The sequence below is a fragment of the Bufo gargarizans genome, chromosome 2 (genome assembly GCF_014858855.1).
Source record: "Bufo gargarizans isolate SCDJY-AF-19 chromosome 2, ASM1485885v1, whole genome shotgun sequence".
NCBI classification, from domain to species: domain Eukaryota; kingdom Metazoa; phylum Chordata; class Amphibia; order Anura; family Bufonidae; genus Bufo; species Bufo gargarizans.
The window spans coordinates 517,520,790-517,538,703 of record NC_058081.1 but is presented as its reverse complement, the minus strand read 5'-3'; the positions used below and the strand labels follow the sequence as shown (position 1 = coordinate 517,538,703).

At 44.8% G+C, this 17,914-nt stretch overlaps 1 protein-coding gene across 10 annotated transcripts in view; it reads right to left on the bottom strand.

Annotated features, from left to right (window-relative positions):
• MICAL3 (microtubule associated monooxygenase, calponin and LIM domain containing 3) overlaps positions 1-17,914 on the bottom strand; it is a 136,898-nt gene that overhangs the window by 94,433 nt on the left and 24,551 nt on the right. For all 10 annotated transcript variants that reach the window (XM_044281342.1, XM_044281345.1, XM_044281343.1 and 7 more), the window contains exons 2-6: positions 3,361-3,702; positions 2,758-2,965; positions 1,523-1,639; positions 1,204-1,305; positions 960-1,115 (exon numbers count right to left, since the gene is read on the bottom strand). In XM_044281342.1, the coding sequence (XP_044137277.1) occupies positions 960-1,115; positions 1,204-1,305; positions 1,523-1,639; positions 2,758-2,965; positions 3,361-3,624 (847 nt within the window). In that variant the 5' untranslated portion in view covers positions 3,625-3,702. The remainder of the gene's footprint in view (positions 1-959; positions 1,116-1,203; positions 1,306-1,522; positions 1,640-2,757; positions 2,966-3,360; positions 3,703-17,914) is intronic.

The window sequence follows — 17,914 nt, the reverse complement described above, 5'->3', positions numbered from 1 at the left end:
TGTACCTACATTTCACATCATTGTATCGTATATGTCTTCCCGCATATTGTTCTTGTCTTTTTTATCATGCTTGTTGTGATAAATAAAGATTTGTTAAAAAAAAAAAGAAAGCTAATCTACACATCACTGCTTTATTCACAAGGAAAAAAAAAAAAAAAAAATCATAAGAACACCAGTAATAGCTTATAAGTACAGAAAAAACAAACATCTCTATGTGGTAATCCTATAGCTTAGGGGTAAGTGGTCTGCCATGCATGTAGAAATCCTAAATTTAAGTTCCAGGAGCTTACATTAATGTTTTTTTTATCTCTCATTTAACCAATAGTAAAAGGATATACTATAATAAATAATATACTAACAATAAAAGGCCTTACTACAGGCCACATATCAGACAAGGATAGTACTGTTCTATCAGGGGCCAACTGTTCCGTAAAAAAACTGAATGCACACGGATGCCCTCCATATTTTTAGCGGACCACAAAATACTGAAAAAGCCATACGGTTGTGTGCAAGAGGCCTAAAGGGATCAATGGCCTAGGGTAGTGAAAGGATTAAAGTGTTACTCTCCGGTCTCATCAGAAGATAAGGAACTTCAGTGTTTGTATTTGGGTTGCAGAAGCAGCTGTATGACACCCAGTGAGTTTTGGGTGTAGGTCCCATACAAATAAATAGGACCCGTACACCTGACTTGGCAACCTGACCATCAAGCATAGAATGGAGTCTAAACTGAACGGCCGCACAGTTCTCTATGATTGGGCAGGGCATTTCATGAACAGAGTCTCCCTGGGAGCAGACTTTAGGGGGGAGTTTTTTAAGCTACATAGCGGCACTAAAGCACAGCTTAAAGGGAACAGCGCTGACATCTCAGGTCTAAGGCCAGCCTTAAATCTAGGTAATATAAATGAGTGACTGCTCATCTGCATAAATCCTCCTCAGATGAGAAGACTTCAGGCACTGACCTGTTGCCTCTCGAAGATCTTGGAAAAACTTCTGGTTGAAGATAAAGGCAACGCCGCTGATCTCCTCGACCTTGGCCTCTGCCGTTGTGTTTCGGTTAATAAAATTGGCTGTGATGGCGATGGCCAACTTGCCGCGAAACTCTTTCCTTCGGAAACCTAACAAAGCAAAAAGAATATAAATAAAATTAGCTGTCCAGTGGCGCACTGACACTTTCTGATGCACCCAAACCTCAGGAGCACTCACCAGACAGCGTATTCCTCCGACCATCTGCACCGACAATGACATCAAAGTCATACTCCGATACAGGATGACCTTTGGGGTGAACCTTTGCTCTCCAACCGATGCCTGGAAGACCAGGAATTTGGTGAATTCACCAATATATTATATATATTACATTGCAGCTCTGCTTTCTCATTAGTTTCTATCTTGTGTATTATATTGCTTTACACTCTAATCACACCCAGAGCTGCACTGACCATTCTGTGTAGGTCTCCTGCATAATACGACATGCCCCCTTATGGCCTACTACTCATCTACAAGAGACCATTATCTGAGAACTCACGCTGGTTTTCCTGATCTTCAGGAGGCTCGATTAATCCCTGGAACTCAACGTTGACGTGGATCTCAATCCCAAGGATGAGGGAGACCTTCAGAAGGATAAGCTGTAGTTGGCGAATACCTAGGTGAGAGAAAGTGTTGGTAATGGGTGAAAAACTGCCCACAGGGGGAGATGCTCGATGGTTGCAATTCATTATTTCATATAGCCATTTATATACGGCCTTTGTGTTCTTCAGTACTACACATAAGGCACAGAGGCTAAAAATCACTTCCACAGTCTTGTCCCCAAGAGTGCACAATCTAATTTCCTCAGCCGTCACACACTAGGACTGACTTAGGACTCCTGTCTGCAATGTGGCAGTGTGCTTGGCCCCACATTTTTCCCTGCAGGCTGCCAGCATGAGAAAACAACAGGCACTTGGCTGAGAGTGTGCATCCCCCCCCTTCCCCCCCAGATTACTATCCTCAGGGTCCATCAGTCAAAAGCACTGGGGCCCAGTACTGCTTGTGTACCCTGCAGCTTGCAGAACAAGAGTGAGAATATTTGGACTGGCCGGGCTCACATTCGATCTTGCACAAGATTCCTAAGCGCTTGGCATCGATGCAGGCCTGTACTGTGAATATCCGCCAGGGAATGTCAGTGCATCTGAAACCACTGGCGGCCATTAACCCCAGAGAGGAATTTAAATCCACAGTCAGGAACAAAGCAATGAAATGTATACAGCTGGGCTGCAACTAAAAGGTCACAAGGCTGCATAGCAACCCCCCATAATAATAATAATGGCTTCACTAAACACACATATTCTCAGATTATATAACTTATTAAACAGCATTTTGTGCGTGCATAGTCTGACTCATGTCAGCAATCAGTTTTTGGAACAACCAAGAGGACTGCCATTATTGCTCCCACAGGAGGTAATCACCCAGCGTTCCTATACACCAGTAGGGTAAATATCGCTAGTTACAGTATATAAATTGATATTACCCCTTCTGACAAATCCTCATATTGATTTACCATTCAAGAGTCTGGGAAAGTCGGGAGACAATCCCTGGAGGATATGCACACAACTAGGACATTTTTTCTATATTAAATATCCCCATTAGGTCAGGACTAAGACAAGAGCCAGAAGTGTGAGGTCACCGGAACATGTTCAGACACAGCAGAGGATATGTTCATGAAAAGTGTTTCTGGTACAATACAGGGCACAACCACTAGATGGAAGTATTTAGGATACTAACTGATGTGATCAATTGCTCCAGCACAGAATTTCCCATGGAATTTTTTGGCGCCGAGACTTCGCAAGTCATGGATGGTGAACGGCCACAAGTGCAAGACGTTGTTCCTGGAGAAGGCATCTCTCTTTTCCACCACCACTACCTTGGCCCCGAGGAAGCTTAGTTCTATTGCAGTGCGCAGTCCGCAGGGTCCCGCGCCAATTATTAGACACTATGGAGATGGAAAAGAGAGGACTGATTCAATGAGCACACAGAAAAACAATAATGGGGGCTTCAATAACGATCTGAAAATCAAGACATTGTTTAAATAGAATGCTTGAGTTGTATTTCTATTCTGCAGCTTTTTGTTAATATTGTTTTCTGGGAAAACTGGGTGACAATCATTGCGGGTCCCAAATGATGAACCTGTGTAATAGTGATTGGCAAGCAGAAGATGCATCTCTGCCAAACAATCTGTGGTAGTGGTGGCCATATTGTCACCCAGCTTCTCCAAATAAGAAAAATAAATTTAAAAAAACACAGGCGTTTTATAGGATCTCCCAACTTAATATCTCAGTATGACCCAAAAGGGCTAGTCTACGGCACCCAGACACTTTAGTTGCCCACCTTGGTGTTGCTACAGGCTTTGCCCTTTTTGTAATCCTTGTGACTTCCCCTCTTGTCCAATTTCGACCACAAGGCTTTGGCTTTCCAATAGTGGAGTTTGGATTTGAGTTTATGGTAGAAGGAGCGGTAGTCCCGTGGCTTCAGCTCCAAGTAGTCACATAATTCCTGGAAGCTCTTCAAGGTCCCCTTGCAGGTTGAGGCCTGGACAAATCGGTCAAACAGGACATGGGCTTGATTGTCCTTATCATTTCGCCCGTCCTCCATCTCTTTAGGCTAGGTCGCGACCCACCACCTCGTCTCCTTCCTCGGAGAGGCTTCCTTCAAAGGCCGCGCATCTTTAACCTGAAATGTGCAGGGTACAGCGTGCCACGTCATTTATAAACAGTCACAGAGTTACAGAACATAAAGAAAGAAAAAAGAAAAAAGAAAAAAAAAAAAAAAAAAAAAAAAAAAAAAAAAAAACACGCAAAATCATCATTTATACAGCAGCCATTGGTAGGTGAGGCGCCCTGCAATTATGATTGTAATTACCCATTAGTCCGTCAGACTTTTTAATGAAAAACTTAGGCTACTTTCACACTCGTGTTTTGGCTTTCCCTTTTGTGAGATCCGTTCAGGGTTCTCACAAGCGGTCCAAAACGGATCAGTTTTGCCCTAATGCATTCTGAATGGAAAAGGATCCGCTCAGAATGCATCAGTTTGCCTCAGTTCCGCTCTGGAGGCTGCTTGCAGCGTTTTGGTGTCCATCTGATGAAACTGAGCCAAACGGATCCGTCCTGACACACAATATAAGTCAATGGGGTCGGATCAGTTTTCACTGACAATAGAAAACGGATCCGTTCCCCCATTGACTTATAATGAAGACCACCACCGACGTAGCTGATAACGGGACAGCAAACTGTATTCGCTTCTCCAATAGGACGAGTTGCAGTTAAAAAAGGGACCCATATCCTACTTGGATCCCCCTTCTGATGCATCTTTTCTTAGGACTATGATATGCCATTCATTTATTATTCCTACTGGAAATTATAAGTAAATTACTAGCAGTTTCAAATAAAGGGTCTGATGGGTGTTACCAGTTTGGGGGGGGGGGGGGTCCATGCAAAGTCTGATACTATCCAATCAGTGCTGCCAGTTTTAGACTATGCAGGGAAACCCCCGCCCCCTCCAAACTGGTAACACCCGTGTGTCTCTTTATTGCAAACTATATATTGCAAAATAATAAAGGCATGGCATATCAGAGTCGTTAGAACAGATGCTACAGAATTGTTATTACAAGGGGAATGCAAGTAGTTACTAAAACAGACATACAGGAGAGGAGAGGGGAGGGGACAGGTCCTCTTTAAATAGATAATATCCTCCTCCTCCTATAGTGAGCCTTTATCTCGTGTTAAATGGCTGGTAACTATCCTGTAGTCAGATTGTCCCCAGGATGAACTGCCTAATAACGGGGCGCCAGACTGTAATCCCATGTCCTACATGCCAGGCTATCTGCTAATATTATATACACCAATATATATTTGCTAAAAATAATCAGAGCCTTGAAACGCGTCACTGCAACAGCCCAGAACGATTATTTGTGTCAAAGGTAGTGTGGCGTCTGAGCTGGAGTCACACAGTTCATTTCCGAGACCAGACATTCACACAGTGTGACCGTCTTCCTGCGCAGTCTCGCCTTCCTGTCCGTGTTGCACAAGAATTGTCACAACATGGTACGCCACCCCCGACCATCAGCCCAATGCCAACTCATTACCCAATTTCGAGCCAAGTAATCAGTATCCCAGGGGTTAAACAGCAGCGATAGAGCCATTGTTTAAATCCAAGTCATGTGCGTCCCATCAGTTAATGTGGCTGATAAGCCTGTGATGCCATACAGGCTGCTGGATCCGGCAAACAGTTACTCTGGCGCAAAATCAGACATCTTGGGGAAAAAAACTGAAAGAAAAAAAAAAAAAAAGACCTTGCTCTTAATAAAACAAATGATCTTGTCCTCCCTGGAAGCAGCAGTCGGGTGACGGGGGTCTGTGTGGACACAAAAACTGTATCAGATCATCACAGCCACAAAACGCGTCCAACGTAAACAGGGGATAGCAGAGCATTATATACAGCCATTATTCCAACGATAACACAAAGGAACAGAGTAAAAAAATAAAATGTTTTAGATAAAAAAAAAAGTAATATTTGAAATGAGTCAATACAAAAAAAAAAAAAAAAAATTCTACTGCAGACAAAAAGTAGTGGTGTTGTTGCCATAGTAACATCGAAACCAACCAGATCACAGCATTTATTTTCTAAGCTAAATCTTCAGCTGGAATCTGATTGGGTAACACGTAATTCATGGGCCAGCGCATTTTAGGGTTCCACACAAGGCATGGAATGAGCGAGTACAAAAACTATAATATGAACCTGGGTCAGACCATGTATGTAATGAGACTTATTCCAGACCAACACGCTCATTCTGTGCCAAGAGGAAGAGATGTCACATTCCCGGAGTAACCCTGGCAACGGTGACAGAAACGCAAGAATCATATCCGGATCCAGACCATACCTGGAAACCAGAGGCGAAGCAAAGAATTCAAGAGCCCTGGCTGACCCTGCAGGAAAGGACATGACACCTTAAATAGGACCCCCGAGTCTGACTGCAGGAAGCACCAGGACTTCCATCTTAAAGGGACAGCACTCCAGGCTAATGACTACAGTACTTTATGTCTCCAGTGCCCAGAACCTCTAGAGGCAGAACTGGCCCATCGATGGATGAGACAGAAGGCCACGCAGGGATTAGGCGGCTGATAGCAGGGAGCAATAGACTGCATTGGCAGCACAATAGACCGATGTTTGGGGGTCGGTTGTCTTGGGGGCACTTGATTTTGGTTGGTTTGGTTTTCTCCATGACCCCCCCAAGCAGCAAGTAGACTATGCACCTAGATTTGTGTGCGATATGAGCAGGCACGTAGCTTGGGCTTCCACTATAAACATCCACAAGAAGGAGCACAACTCATCAGGAAGAGCCATTTTCCTTCTCGGAAAGAACTGACTTGACCTACTTTGCACCATAGCCGCGCTATAGGACGGTACAATTCTCCCTGCTAATGGGCAGGCAGTAGCCTCATAAGACTGTTGCATGGGTTAAATATGCATTTCCAGTGTCCTCAGCATGGAGGCACCTATTGCACGCTTCTGCCTGGTTTCTTCAGTAAAGACTGACACAAAAGATGGAAAGTAGAAGAGACAGTGGGGAAGATAGCCTTCGGAAAGCAGGGTGGTCGCCATTTATGGGCACTGCAACGTAGGGCATAAGAAGTAGTCGCCCAGCGTCTGTCACACATACGAGAGGATGACCCCGGGACGCTGTGGCTTGAACAGCAAGACAGACCCCAGCTGTGCTCCAGATTGAGGGAGGATTAAATGTCCGAGATGGCGGCTCATGGAGAACAGGTGTCTGGCACTGCCCCACGCCAGCTCGTATCATTTTCAAAGCCGGAGATTTGCAGTTCATGAGCCGGTGATGACCCAGGACGCTATGACGAAGGCAGCAAAGGGTTAAAATCACATATAACACCCAAATCCTTGCTCTTCGGAACCAGTTACTAAGCTGAAGGTGTTTATCTGGCCTTGGAGCACATGGGCAGCCATATGTATAACCAGCAACACTGATGAGGCACACTGCGCCTTACGCCTCATGTCACGATGGGGAATTACAGGCTTAGGTGATTCCTATAGATAAAGTGAAGCTTCTCCTTTAATTAACTGTGGCTCTGAAGTCACACAATAGTCCAACATATTTTCCCACCCATATGAAAACAGTCAGCAGGTTGCTACTGACTGTCCTCCTCACAGGGCAAGTATTAGAGCTCTAGGTATTGTTTAAAGAGGACTGGTAACCTCTCAAGACATGTCTGCAACTACTCGCATTCCCCATGTAATGACAGTTCTGGAGCATTTATACTTATGACTCCGTGATGTGCCATTCCTTTGTTATTCCTGCTAGAAGTTATGAAGGAATTGTCAGTTTGCAGCGAAGGTCCAGATGGGTGTCACCAGTTAGGGATTTGTCCCTGCACTGTCTGACCCTGGTAACACCTATCTGGACCATCATTGCAGACAGCTTTCAATTCATTAATCACTTCTAGTAGGAATACTAAAGGGATAGCACATCATTGAATCATAAGAATAGATGCTTCAGAACTGTTATTACATGGGGAATGCAGTTGCAGAAATGTCGAGAGGTTACAGGACCTCTTTAAAAGCAAGAGCAAATCTGATAACTGAGGAGAAGAACTGCAGGAAGCATGTGAGCAAGCACGATCCTGATCACCTGACGTTACCCCATCACATCAAACAATCTACACACCAGGTAAAGGTTCAGCTCAAGGATGTGGCACACACTATTATTACACCTGTGATCTCAGCAGCAGAGACTGCGTGGGAAGCAGCATGCGTTATAGCTCTAATAAGAAAGTGGCTGTGATATAGGAGGACTGCAGGATGATACAAGTGCTCCCTGATCACCTCACGTTACCCCATCACAGCAATCTAGAAACCAGGTAAAGGTTCAGTGTTCAGCTCATGGATGTGGCACACACACTATTATTACACCTGTGATCCCAGCAGCAGAGACGGCGTGGGAAGCAGCATGTGCTATACCTTTTAGGCCTCGTTCACACTGATTGGGCACATAACTGAGGCGAGCGGAGCCTACGGACCCCATAGACTATAATGGGGTCTGTTAGGTTTACGCCCAGAAAATGATTTTGGAGCAGAGACAAAAGTCCTGCATGCAGGACTTTTGTCTCCGCTCCAAAATCATTTTCTGAGCGTAAACCTAACAGACCCCATTATAGTCTATGCAGGACTAGATATGAAACTAGAAAAGTAATGCAAGATATGAAAGTAGAAAAGTATATCTGTATGGCTATCTTCCAGAAACAGTGCCACACCGATCTACAGGTTGTGCGTGGTACTGCAGGTTTGTCCCATTCACTACAATGATACAAGATGATACCTCAGACATGAACTAAAGGCAGTAATGGTACTGTTTCTGGAAGGAGCCCCCCATATTTTAGGCCTCATGCACACAGTGGTATCTGTCTTTGCAGTCTGCAAATGGCAGAGCCACAAAACATGGATACCGGTTGTGGGCATCCCAAATTTCCCCTTCAGCAGGTCCCGTAGTGCTTCTGTATCTGTTTTGCACCTGCTGGAATGGGTGAATGGGATGGCATCTGTGATGCAGTGCGCAAACGACCAATGCCCGTATAGACCCGCTGTTTGAGGGACGCAATATGGGCACCGCCCGGCGACGGCCATCTGCATGAGCCCTAATTCTGGACCAGGTTGGGTTAGATCGGATCCTTGCACAGTCTAAAAGGTCTCAAAGTTTGTCTGATCCTGCTACCAACACACAGGAGAGGACAAGACACTGCATTTCCAGATCAGCATAACTCTCTCCTGAAATACTCTGTGCTGCCAGGGTGTTATAGAGAGAGAGGGGGGGGGGGGGAACCTGGCACGGGGATTGGAGGCCACAGTGAGGCATCTCCTTGTCCCTGTTCACATTTCAGATCCTAACCAAAGGCCTCAGTTCACATGCGTTAGGATCCGGTTTTACTGTCAGAGTGCATGATTTTGAGAGAGAGAGAGAAGAAAAAAAAAAAAAAAAAAAGAAGAAGTTTACCAGAAATGTGAACAGAGCCTTAAACATGAAACGACACAGTTGATAAAAATCCAGGACTCTAGAGGTTCAAACATCTACAAGTCAGCTTCCATTTACAGGTCAGCGCAATCATCTCTGAAGCTAGAGTAACAAGCCAATCAGCTCACCAGGACAGCAGACAAAATGGCGGCTGAGGCAATATCAATGGATCAATACAGAAGACGAGCAGAGCACACACTACAACGCCCCGACCCGACATAACCCCTCATGTCCTGACGGCAAAGCCTGAAACGTTTCTAATTCTTGGAGTAAAGCACGGTGGTCAGCCCCAAATCCTGCCCCGTCTGTGTACTCACATCACAGCTTCTCAGTTATCATCCTGGCACTGACTCTCACCGTGTTTCGCCTTCCTAATATCCTAAAATGGAGCTGGACATCCACGAGATGAAGAAGAGGGCGTCCATTCACACGCCCCTAGTGTGAGGTGATCCTATAAATGTCCTGACTCACATCTCTCACACCTCAGGCAGCCATTATTAGAACATGATTATAAGAGGGAAGGGACGCCCTGAGAGCTCTAAGCACATGGGGGGGAAGTTGCTATTTTAAGTCACACTTTAACAACAATTCTCATAGCCATTTTATGGTCCGCATCATGTACCAACTATGGGCCGTACGAATGGAAACCCAGCCATATAGGAGTTTTCCTCAGCAACCAATCAGGACACAGGTCTCATATCATAATCTGCTGTGGAATAATTAAAGCGGACATCAGATTGGTTGTATTGGCAACTATTGCACAGGAAAACATGTATAGCAAATTAAAGATCTCTGGTTGTATGTACCCTGGAAAAGCCAAATATATGAAGGGTATAAAGAAAATGTGTATAAATGAAACATTAACTGCAAGCTTGGGTATGACAATTACTGCTGCTATGGGCAATATCTTCTGCTGGGGCCTATATACAGGAGGTCTAATGGAGGTTTGAAGCAGGGGCCATTTTGTTTCTTGGGCAAACAATTTATGTAACCGCATTGCAATCTTGATGAAACGTTCACCTCATGAAATATCTCCTGCATATTTACGTGCTTTTCATACATCAAAATCTTATCTAACATGGCAAAAAAAATAAAAATGCAATATGACTGGGCAGGTATGAATTGCATCATGATGTGCCATCGAAAACAGAGCTCGCCAGGTAGTCCCGAGTTCAGGCCAAATCTCCAAAGATCAAGTGAATCAGCGATACACCATTAGGCTACTTTCACACTAGCGTTCGGGCGGATCCGTTCTGAACGGATCCGCCCATAATAATGCAGACGGAGGCTCCGTTCAGAACGGATCCGTCTGCATTATATTAGCTAAAAAAAGCTAAGTGTGAAAATAGCCTGGGACGGATCCGTCCAGACTTTCAATGTAAAGTCAATGGGGGACGGATCCGCTTGAAGATTGAGCCACATTGTGGCATCTTCAAACGGATCCGTCCCCATTGACTTACATTGTAAGTCTGGACGGATCCGCACGCCTCCGCACGGCCAGGCGGACACCCGAACGCTGCAAGCAGCGTTCAGCTGTCCGCCTGTCCGTGCGGAGGCGAGCGGAGCGGAGGCTGAACGCCGCCAGACTGATGCAGTCTGAGCGGATCCGCCTCCATTCAGACTGCATCAGGGCTGGACGGCTGCGTTCGGGTCCGCTCGTGAGCTCCTTCAAACGGAGCTCACGAACGGAAACCCGAACGCTAGTGTGAAAGCAGCCTTAGCGATACACCTCATACGCCGCTACTAAATCATTTCATGAGGCAATGCCTCCATATCATCCTGCTGGATTTGGTTCACACCTCTTTGCTGGGTGACGCCATATACCGGGTCCTGACAGTAACCTATAAGCAAAATGTCTGCCAGAACATGAAGGAACGAACTCGATGACCCCCACGTCTCACAGCTCCGCAGCGAACAAAGTTGAGTCCACACATTACATTCTTTTGGGGCCAATGCAGAGGATTTTATCAGCATTTTAAGTGAACAGAAAGGTTTTATGACTGCGACCCATGAAACTAGATTTTCTTTCAGGCTCCCCCTCCATTTACACATTCAGCCATTTTCCATAACTCAGCATTACTAAGAATGCATTTATCCAGACCTCAGTATGCAGTAATTACAGCCAAGGAAAGAGGACAGCTCGTCCTTCACACCCTAGGCCATGCCACCAAACAAAGATGCATTTTAAAGCCATGATCGGCGCGGGTCCCTGCACAAACCTTCAATTGACAGAGGACCACATTTCACAGAGGCAATTACAAAAGACTATGAATAATACCAATGAGAGGTGACGACTGGCACAATAAAACCCTTCCATTACTCTGCATGTAATATCAAATTTAATGCAGATTGACAATCATCGGCCGCCAACGCTCTAATGTCACTGAGCAGCATTTACATGGAAATTGTTCTGGAGCGTCACCTCGCCAAAGGAATGAAACCAACACTGAGAAGGAGGGGCAGACTAAGAGGAAAAAACTAATCCGCTACATCTGTTCTGTCATCTCATCCCAAATCAATACCAGAGAACAGAGCAAAACAATACCCAAGATCAAAATACGACAAGACGGAATAACGGCGCACATCTCCACTACCACCATATAATCTGTGTGCATAAAAAAATAAACAATCCAGTAAAACACCAAAGATTAATACAGAAATATACCTGCCTCCTATGTTCAGGAATATAGCTACTATAAGAACTACTACTGCCCCTCTGTACAACAGTACATATACTATAATATTGCCTCCAAGAAAAGAACATAACGATTATTTATAACTTTATAACCACTACTATAATCCTCCCTCCTATGTACAAAAATATAACTACTATAATACTGTCCCCTATGTGCAAGAACATAACTACCATAAAACTTCACCCTTTGTACAGCAATATAACAACTAACACCGCCTCCTATGCACAAAAATATATGTAATATAATACTGCCTCCTATGTACAAGCATATAACTACTATAATACTTCACACTATGTACTAGACTATAACTACTGCCCTGAATGTAAAATATAACTAGTAAAATACTGCCACCTATGTACAAGAATATAACTAGTATAATACTGCACAAAAGTTAAAAACAATGCAACAGCACTCTGCAAACACAAATAATAAAGTAACTACAATAATACCATGCTCACTATAGAAAATTTAAATTACTAATGCTACTTTATAAATGTGAGATTCTTGGCAAATACATTTTGTACAAAAATCTGTGCCTGTCCGTCAGCGTCAAGGGGATCTATGCTTCCTATGTGCAAGACTATAACTACTATATTACTGTTCCTATGTATAAAATAACTACTATGTACAAGAATATAACTACTGTAATGTCTCCTATGCACAAGAATATAACTACTATAATACTGCCTCCTATGTACAACAATATAACTACTACCTGTATAATATTGCTCCTATATACAAACATAAATGCTATAATACTTCACCCTATGTACTAGACTAACTACTATAATACTGCCTTGTAGGGCTGCACGATATATCGCAAAATTAATCGAATCGCGATAATCGGCAAATGCGATATGGCGATTTGGCCGACCCAAAAATGCCGCGATTATATATGAAGGGGCCCCGCGCACATAACTGGCTTTGTGTGTAAAGTATTTTACTAGTGTGTGAAACAATCTCTCTCCTATTGATAACAGGTCCGGCCTCTGTACTCACTGTCACTATGAATGCACTGCAGCGAACGGCAGCGAGCTGGCCGGCCTGCGCGTGACTGACGTCACTTAGTAACGCTCCCGATTCCTGAAGTGGGAGGAGCGTTACTAAGTGACGTCAGTCACGCGCCGGCCGGCCAGCTCGCTGCAGTGCATTCATAGTGACAGTGAGTACGGAGGCTGGCCATGTTATCAATAGGAGAGAGATTGTTTTACACAGTAGTAAGATACTTTACACACAAAGCCAGTTATGTGCGCAGTTTACATAGGGCCATGAGGGGGACCAGCATAAGATGCTATATGTGCGTCTTATGCTGGCCCCCCTCATCCCCCATAACAGCGCCATCCACAGATCCACCCCATAACAGCGCCATCCACAGATCCACCCCATAACAGCGCCATCCACAGATCCACCCCATAACAGCGCCATCCACAGATCCACCCCATAACAGCGCCATCCACAGATCCACCCCATAACAGCGCCATCCACAGATCCACCCCATAACAGCGCCATCCACAGATCCACCCCATAACAGCGCCATCCACAGATCCACCCCATAACAGCGCCATCCACAGATCCACCCCATAACAGCGCCATCCACAGATCCACCCCATAACAGCGCCATACCAGGCCGCGTCAGCGGCTCATATGGGAAAATCCAAGCAAATAGACCTCTAGCACAATTCCTTAAAATATCGCATCGCATATAGTTATCGCAATTTTTAGGGCCCTAATCGCAATCGCACAAAATTCCCATATCGTGCAGCCCTACTGCCTTGTATGTAAAAGAACATAACTAGTATAATATTGCCTCCTATATTATATTACATGAGGAAGGATCTGTAATATATGTTGATGAAATGAGCCTAATGTTTGGTTTTTAAGCACGTTTCCTAATAAAATACGCACTGCGAGGTGAAGCTGGACAATCTACTTTTTTTCAATATTGCCTCCTACGTACAAGAATATAACTAGTATAATACTGCTCCTATGTAAAAGAATAAAACTACTGTAAAGCTGTCCCCTATGCACAAGAATATAACTACTATATAAGTGACATCTATTTACAAGCATACAACTAGTATAATAAAGCCGCTATGTACAAGCATATTACTATAACACTGCCTCGCAGGTACAAGAATACAACTACTATAATACCGCCTCGCATGTACAAGAATATAACTACTATAATACTGCCTCGTAGGTACAAGAATATAACTAGTATAATACTGCCTCCTAGCAGCTCCCAATACTAAAACAACCACTGCTCTGAGCAGACAATATATTGCACCATCACATCATAGCTGAACTATAGACCTAAGATCCCACATTATTGCAGGGTGTAGTGTCTGGCAGCAAATGATTGAAATGCCTTGTGCAAGGCATAGGCACATCAACATCTGATACACGTGTCAGCTGGCACAGGTCTGGGAGATAAGCTTGGCCACAGGGCAGCTTCCTATGTTCTCCTCCATCCTTTCTGCCCTGTAGCAGGGTTTATTTTAAGGCGATGCTGTAATGCGGAGGCCGCCATTCCTGTGTTTGTAAACAGCTGCGGCATTGTTTTCTTACACCCCTCCTTTTGACCCACTGAGTCTCACTGGAGGCTTCACCTCGGGCCCCTGGCTTAGCTCAGCACTGTGCAGGCTGTGGACAGCAAGGACAACGCATATGTGTGAAAGTGGAGCAGTGGGGAGTACAAGCGTCCCTTTATTGGACCGGGGCCCCAGGAATTGACTGTAAAGCTTCTTGTATCGGGCTCCAGTGACCTGCACTGTATCTGAAGTGTTTTCAGTGCTGTGAAAAAGTGCTTCCCAATTTCTTTCATTTCTGCATAAATATGTCACACTTGAATGTTTTGAGATAAAAATACTTTAATATTTTTTTTCCTGTTTTTATGTAAACGGTTTTAAAGGGGTATTCCCATCACAGACATTGGGGGCATATTACTAGAATATGCCCCCACTGTCGATAGGTGCGGGTCCCACCATTAAGGATACAGCTGTAGTATTATAGTAGTTATATTCTTGTACATTGGGGCAGTATTATAGTAATTATATGTGTACATAGGAGGCAGTATTAAAGTAGTTATATTCTTGTACATAGGAGGCAGTATTATAGTAGTTATATTCTTGTACATAGGAGGCAGTATTATAATAGTCATATTCTTGTACATAGGAGGCAGTATTATAGTAGTTATATTCTTGTGCATAGGGGGCAGTATTCTAGGAATATTATCGTACAGAGGGGCAATAAATATTAGTAGTTATATTTTTGTACATAAGGAAAAAATAAAAATAAAATCTTAGATGTGGGTTCAACCCCACTGGCATCTCCAGTAATTATGTGCGACAGGGGGAATCACTACATTGAGAAGATAAGCGATAGGTACTGCTCAAATTTGTGTATACGAGCCTGGATTGGCATGCCTATAGATTTTGTGATTGCAATAATCTGCCACTCCAGTTTAATTTATGTTTGGAGATTCTGTACAGGATTAGGCTGCTTTCACACAGCGTGATCCGGCGGGCAGTTCCGTCGTCGGAACTGCCGCTGACTGAAAGCATTTGTGAGATGGATCCGGATAAGTCTCACAAATGCATTGCAAGGACGGATCCAGCTCTCTGCTTGTCATGCGGACAGACGGATCCGTCTTGTACATTTTTTCACATTTTTACCGATCTGCGCATGCCGGAAGGACGGATCCGGCATTCCGGTATTTGAATGCCGGATCCGGCACTAATACATTCCTATGGGAAGAAAAATGCCGGATCCGGCATTCAGGCATGTCTTCAGTACTTTTCACCGGAGATAAAACCGTAGCATGCTACGGTTTTCTCTTTTGCCTGATCCGTCAAAAAGACTGAACTGAAGACATCCTGATGCAAACTGAACGGATTACTCTCCATTCAGAATGCATGGGGATATGCCTGATCAGTTCTTTTCCGGTATAGAGCCCCTGTGACGGAACTCTATGCCGGAAAAGAAAAACGCAAGTGTGAAAGTACCCTAAGGGCCCTTTCACACTTGCGTTGTCCGGATCCGGCGTGTACTCCACTTGCCGGAATTACACGCCGGATCCGGAAAAACGCAAGTGTACTGAAAGCATTTGAAGACGGATCAGTCTTCAAAATGCGTTCAGTGTTACTATGGCACCCAGGACGCTATTAATGTCCTGGTTGCCATAGTAGGAGCGGGGAGCGGTATACTTACAGTCCGTGTGTCTCCGGGGGCGCTCCAGAGTGACGTCCCATGCGCATGGATGACGTGTTCCATGTGATCACGTGATCCATGTGCGTGGGGCGCTCTGACGTCACTCTGGAGCGCCCCGGGAGCCGCACGGACGGTAAGTATGCTGCTCCCCACTACACTTTACCATGGCTGCCAGGACTTTAGCGTCCCGGCAGCCATGGTAACCACTCTAAAAAAGCTAAACGTCGCATCCGGCAATGCGCCGAAACGACGTTTAGCTTAAGGCCGAATCCGGATCAATGCCTTTCAATGGGCATTAATTCTGGATCCGGCCTTGCGGCAAGTCTTCAGGATTTTTGGCCGGGGCAAAAAGCGCAGCATGCTGCGGTATTTTCTCCAGCCAAAAAACGTTCCGTTCCGGAACTGAAGACATCCTGAACGGAATTTACTCCATTCAGAATGCATTAGGATAAAACTGATCAGGATTCTTCCGGCATAGAGCCCCGACGACGGAACTCTATGCCGGATCCAGACAACGCAAGTGTGAAAGGGCCCTTAGATCCATGATGAACCTGCATAACTATGTGCTGGAACTGTAATTTTACCCATCATGTCATCACCTCTGTCCTTTCCTGTGGAGGTTGTCCAGGACCATTCTTCTATCTGGTTAGGGACTGATTAGAGGCATAAGAGGGTCAGGATGGTGACCAGAGTCGTCCACTTCTAGGGCATGCGCTCTGATAAGGCAGGTTGCAATAGGGCTGTGACGGCTAACCTCCGGCACTCCAGCTGTGGTAAAACTATTATAGCAGTATTATAGTACACTGAATGGCCACTTTATTACAGACACCCACCTTTTGAAAATCTGAGCTTCCCTGTGTGGAAATTAGACACGTGACCCCAGACTGTGCCATAAAATCAAGTGAGCAAGCAACAACTTTGAATGATGCACAGGAGACAGCATTATAGCAGTTATACACTCGTAAACTGGGGTCGGTATTACAGTTTAAACTGTTAGAGTAAGGCCTGAATAGCTGCAACTAGCTCACAGCAGTTATCACTTGTCCTCATCACTCCTCTTGGCAGCTCATACACAGTAAATTACTCAATAGGGGGGGCGAGACTGAGCTCAGGATAAAGTCTGTCCTGGAAAGAACGTTTAATCTAAAGCTTTATGTCAGAGACATTTAGGGTACAAATGTTTGAGAGTCTGGAACAATCGGGTGTCATTATCGGTGGTGGAGCTGCGCTTTTGTTCTCCTTTATAGATCTAGGATGCCTCCTCTAGGGATCGGTGCCAGATTACTTCCGCTTTGTGATTGTCTCTTTTCTCCGCTCTGAACATGCTTGATACTTTTCCTGTTTTAGGAGTGGGCAGAAGCCGCCTCTTTGTTCTAGCCCAGCAGAACATGGTGTCACTAGATACATGTCACAGCATGGGGAGACACTTCAAACAGCAGCTTTCTCTATGCGCTGAAAGCTTTAAATCAACGTTTGATGAGACATCCGGTTATTTCATAAGTCAGTGAATGGCACCTCATCACAGCACAATCTCCCCTGTCACCAGCACACACTGATGACGGAACCTTTAAATACAATGAATGGCAAGATCACAGTGACCAGCCCTTCTTATTGACATCACTGAATAAAAGGGTCCATTCACACATTCGTGTGTGTTTTGCGGATCCACAAAACACGGACAGCGGCAATGTGCATTCCGCATTTTGCGGACCGCACATTGCCGGCACTAAGAGAATAGGACATGTTCTATTTTTTTCAGGATTGGAATTGTGGACCCAACGTGCGGCCCCATAGAAATGTATGGGTCCGCAATTCCGTTCCGCAAAATACGGAATGGAGTTGCGGGTGTGTGAATGGAGTCTAATAGTAATATAATTACACTGTGATCAGACATGAGATCCACACACCTTATACTACAGTAACATTATTCCATCTGTGGCGAAACCAACCTCGCCAC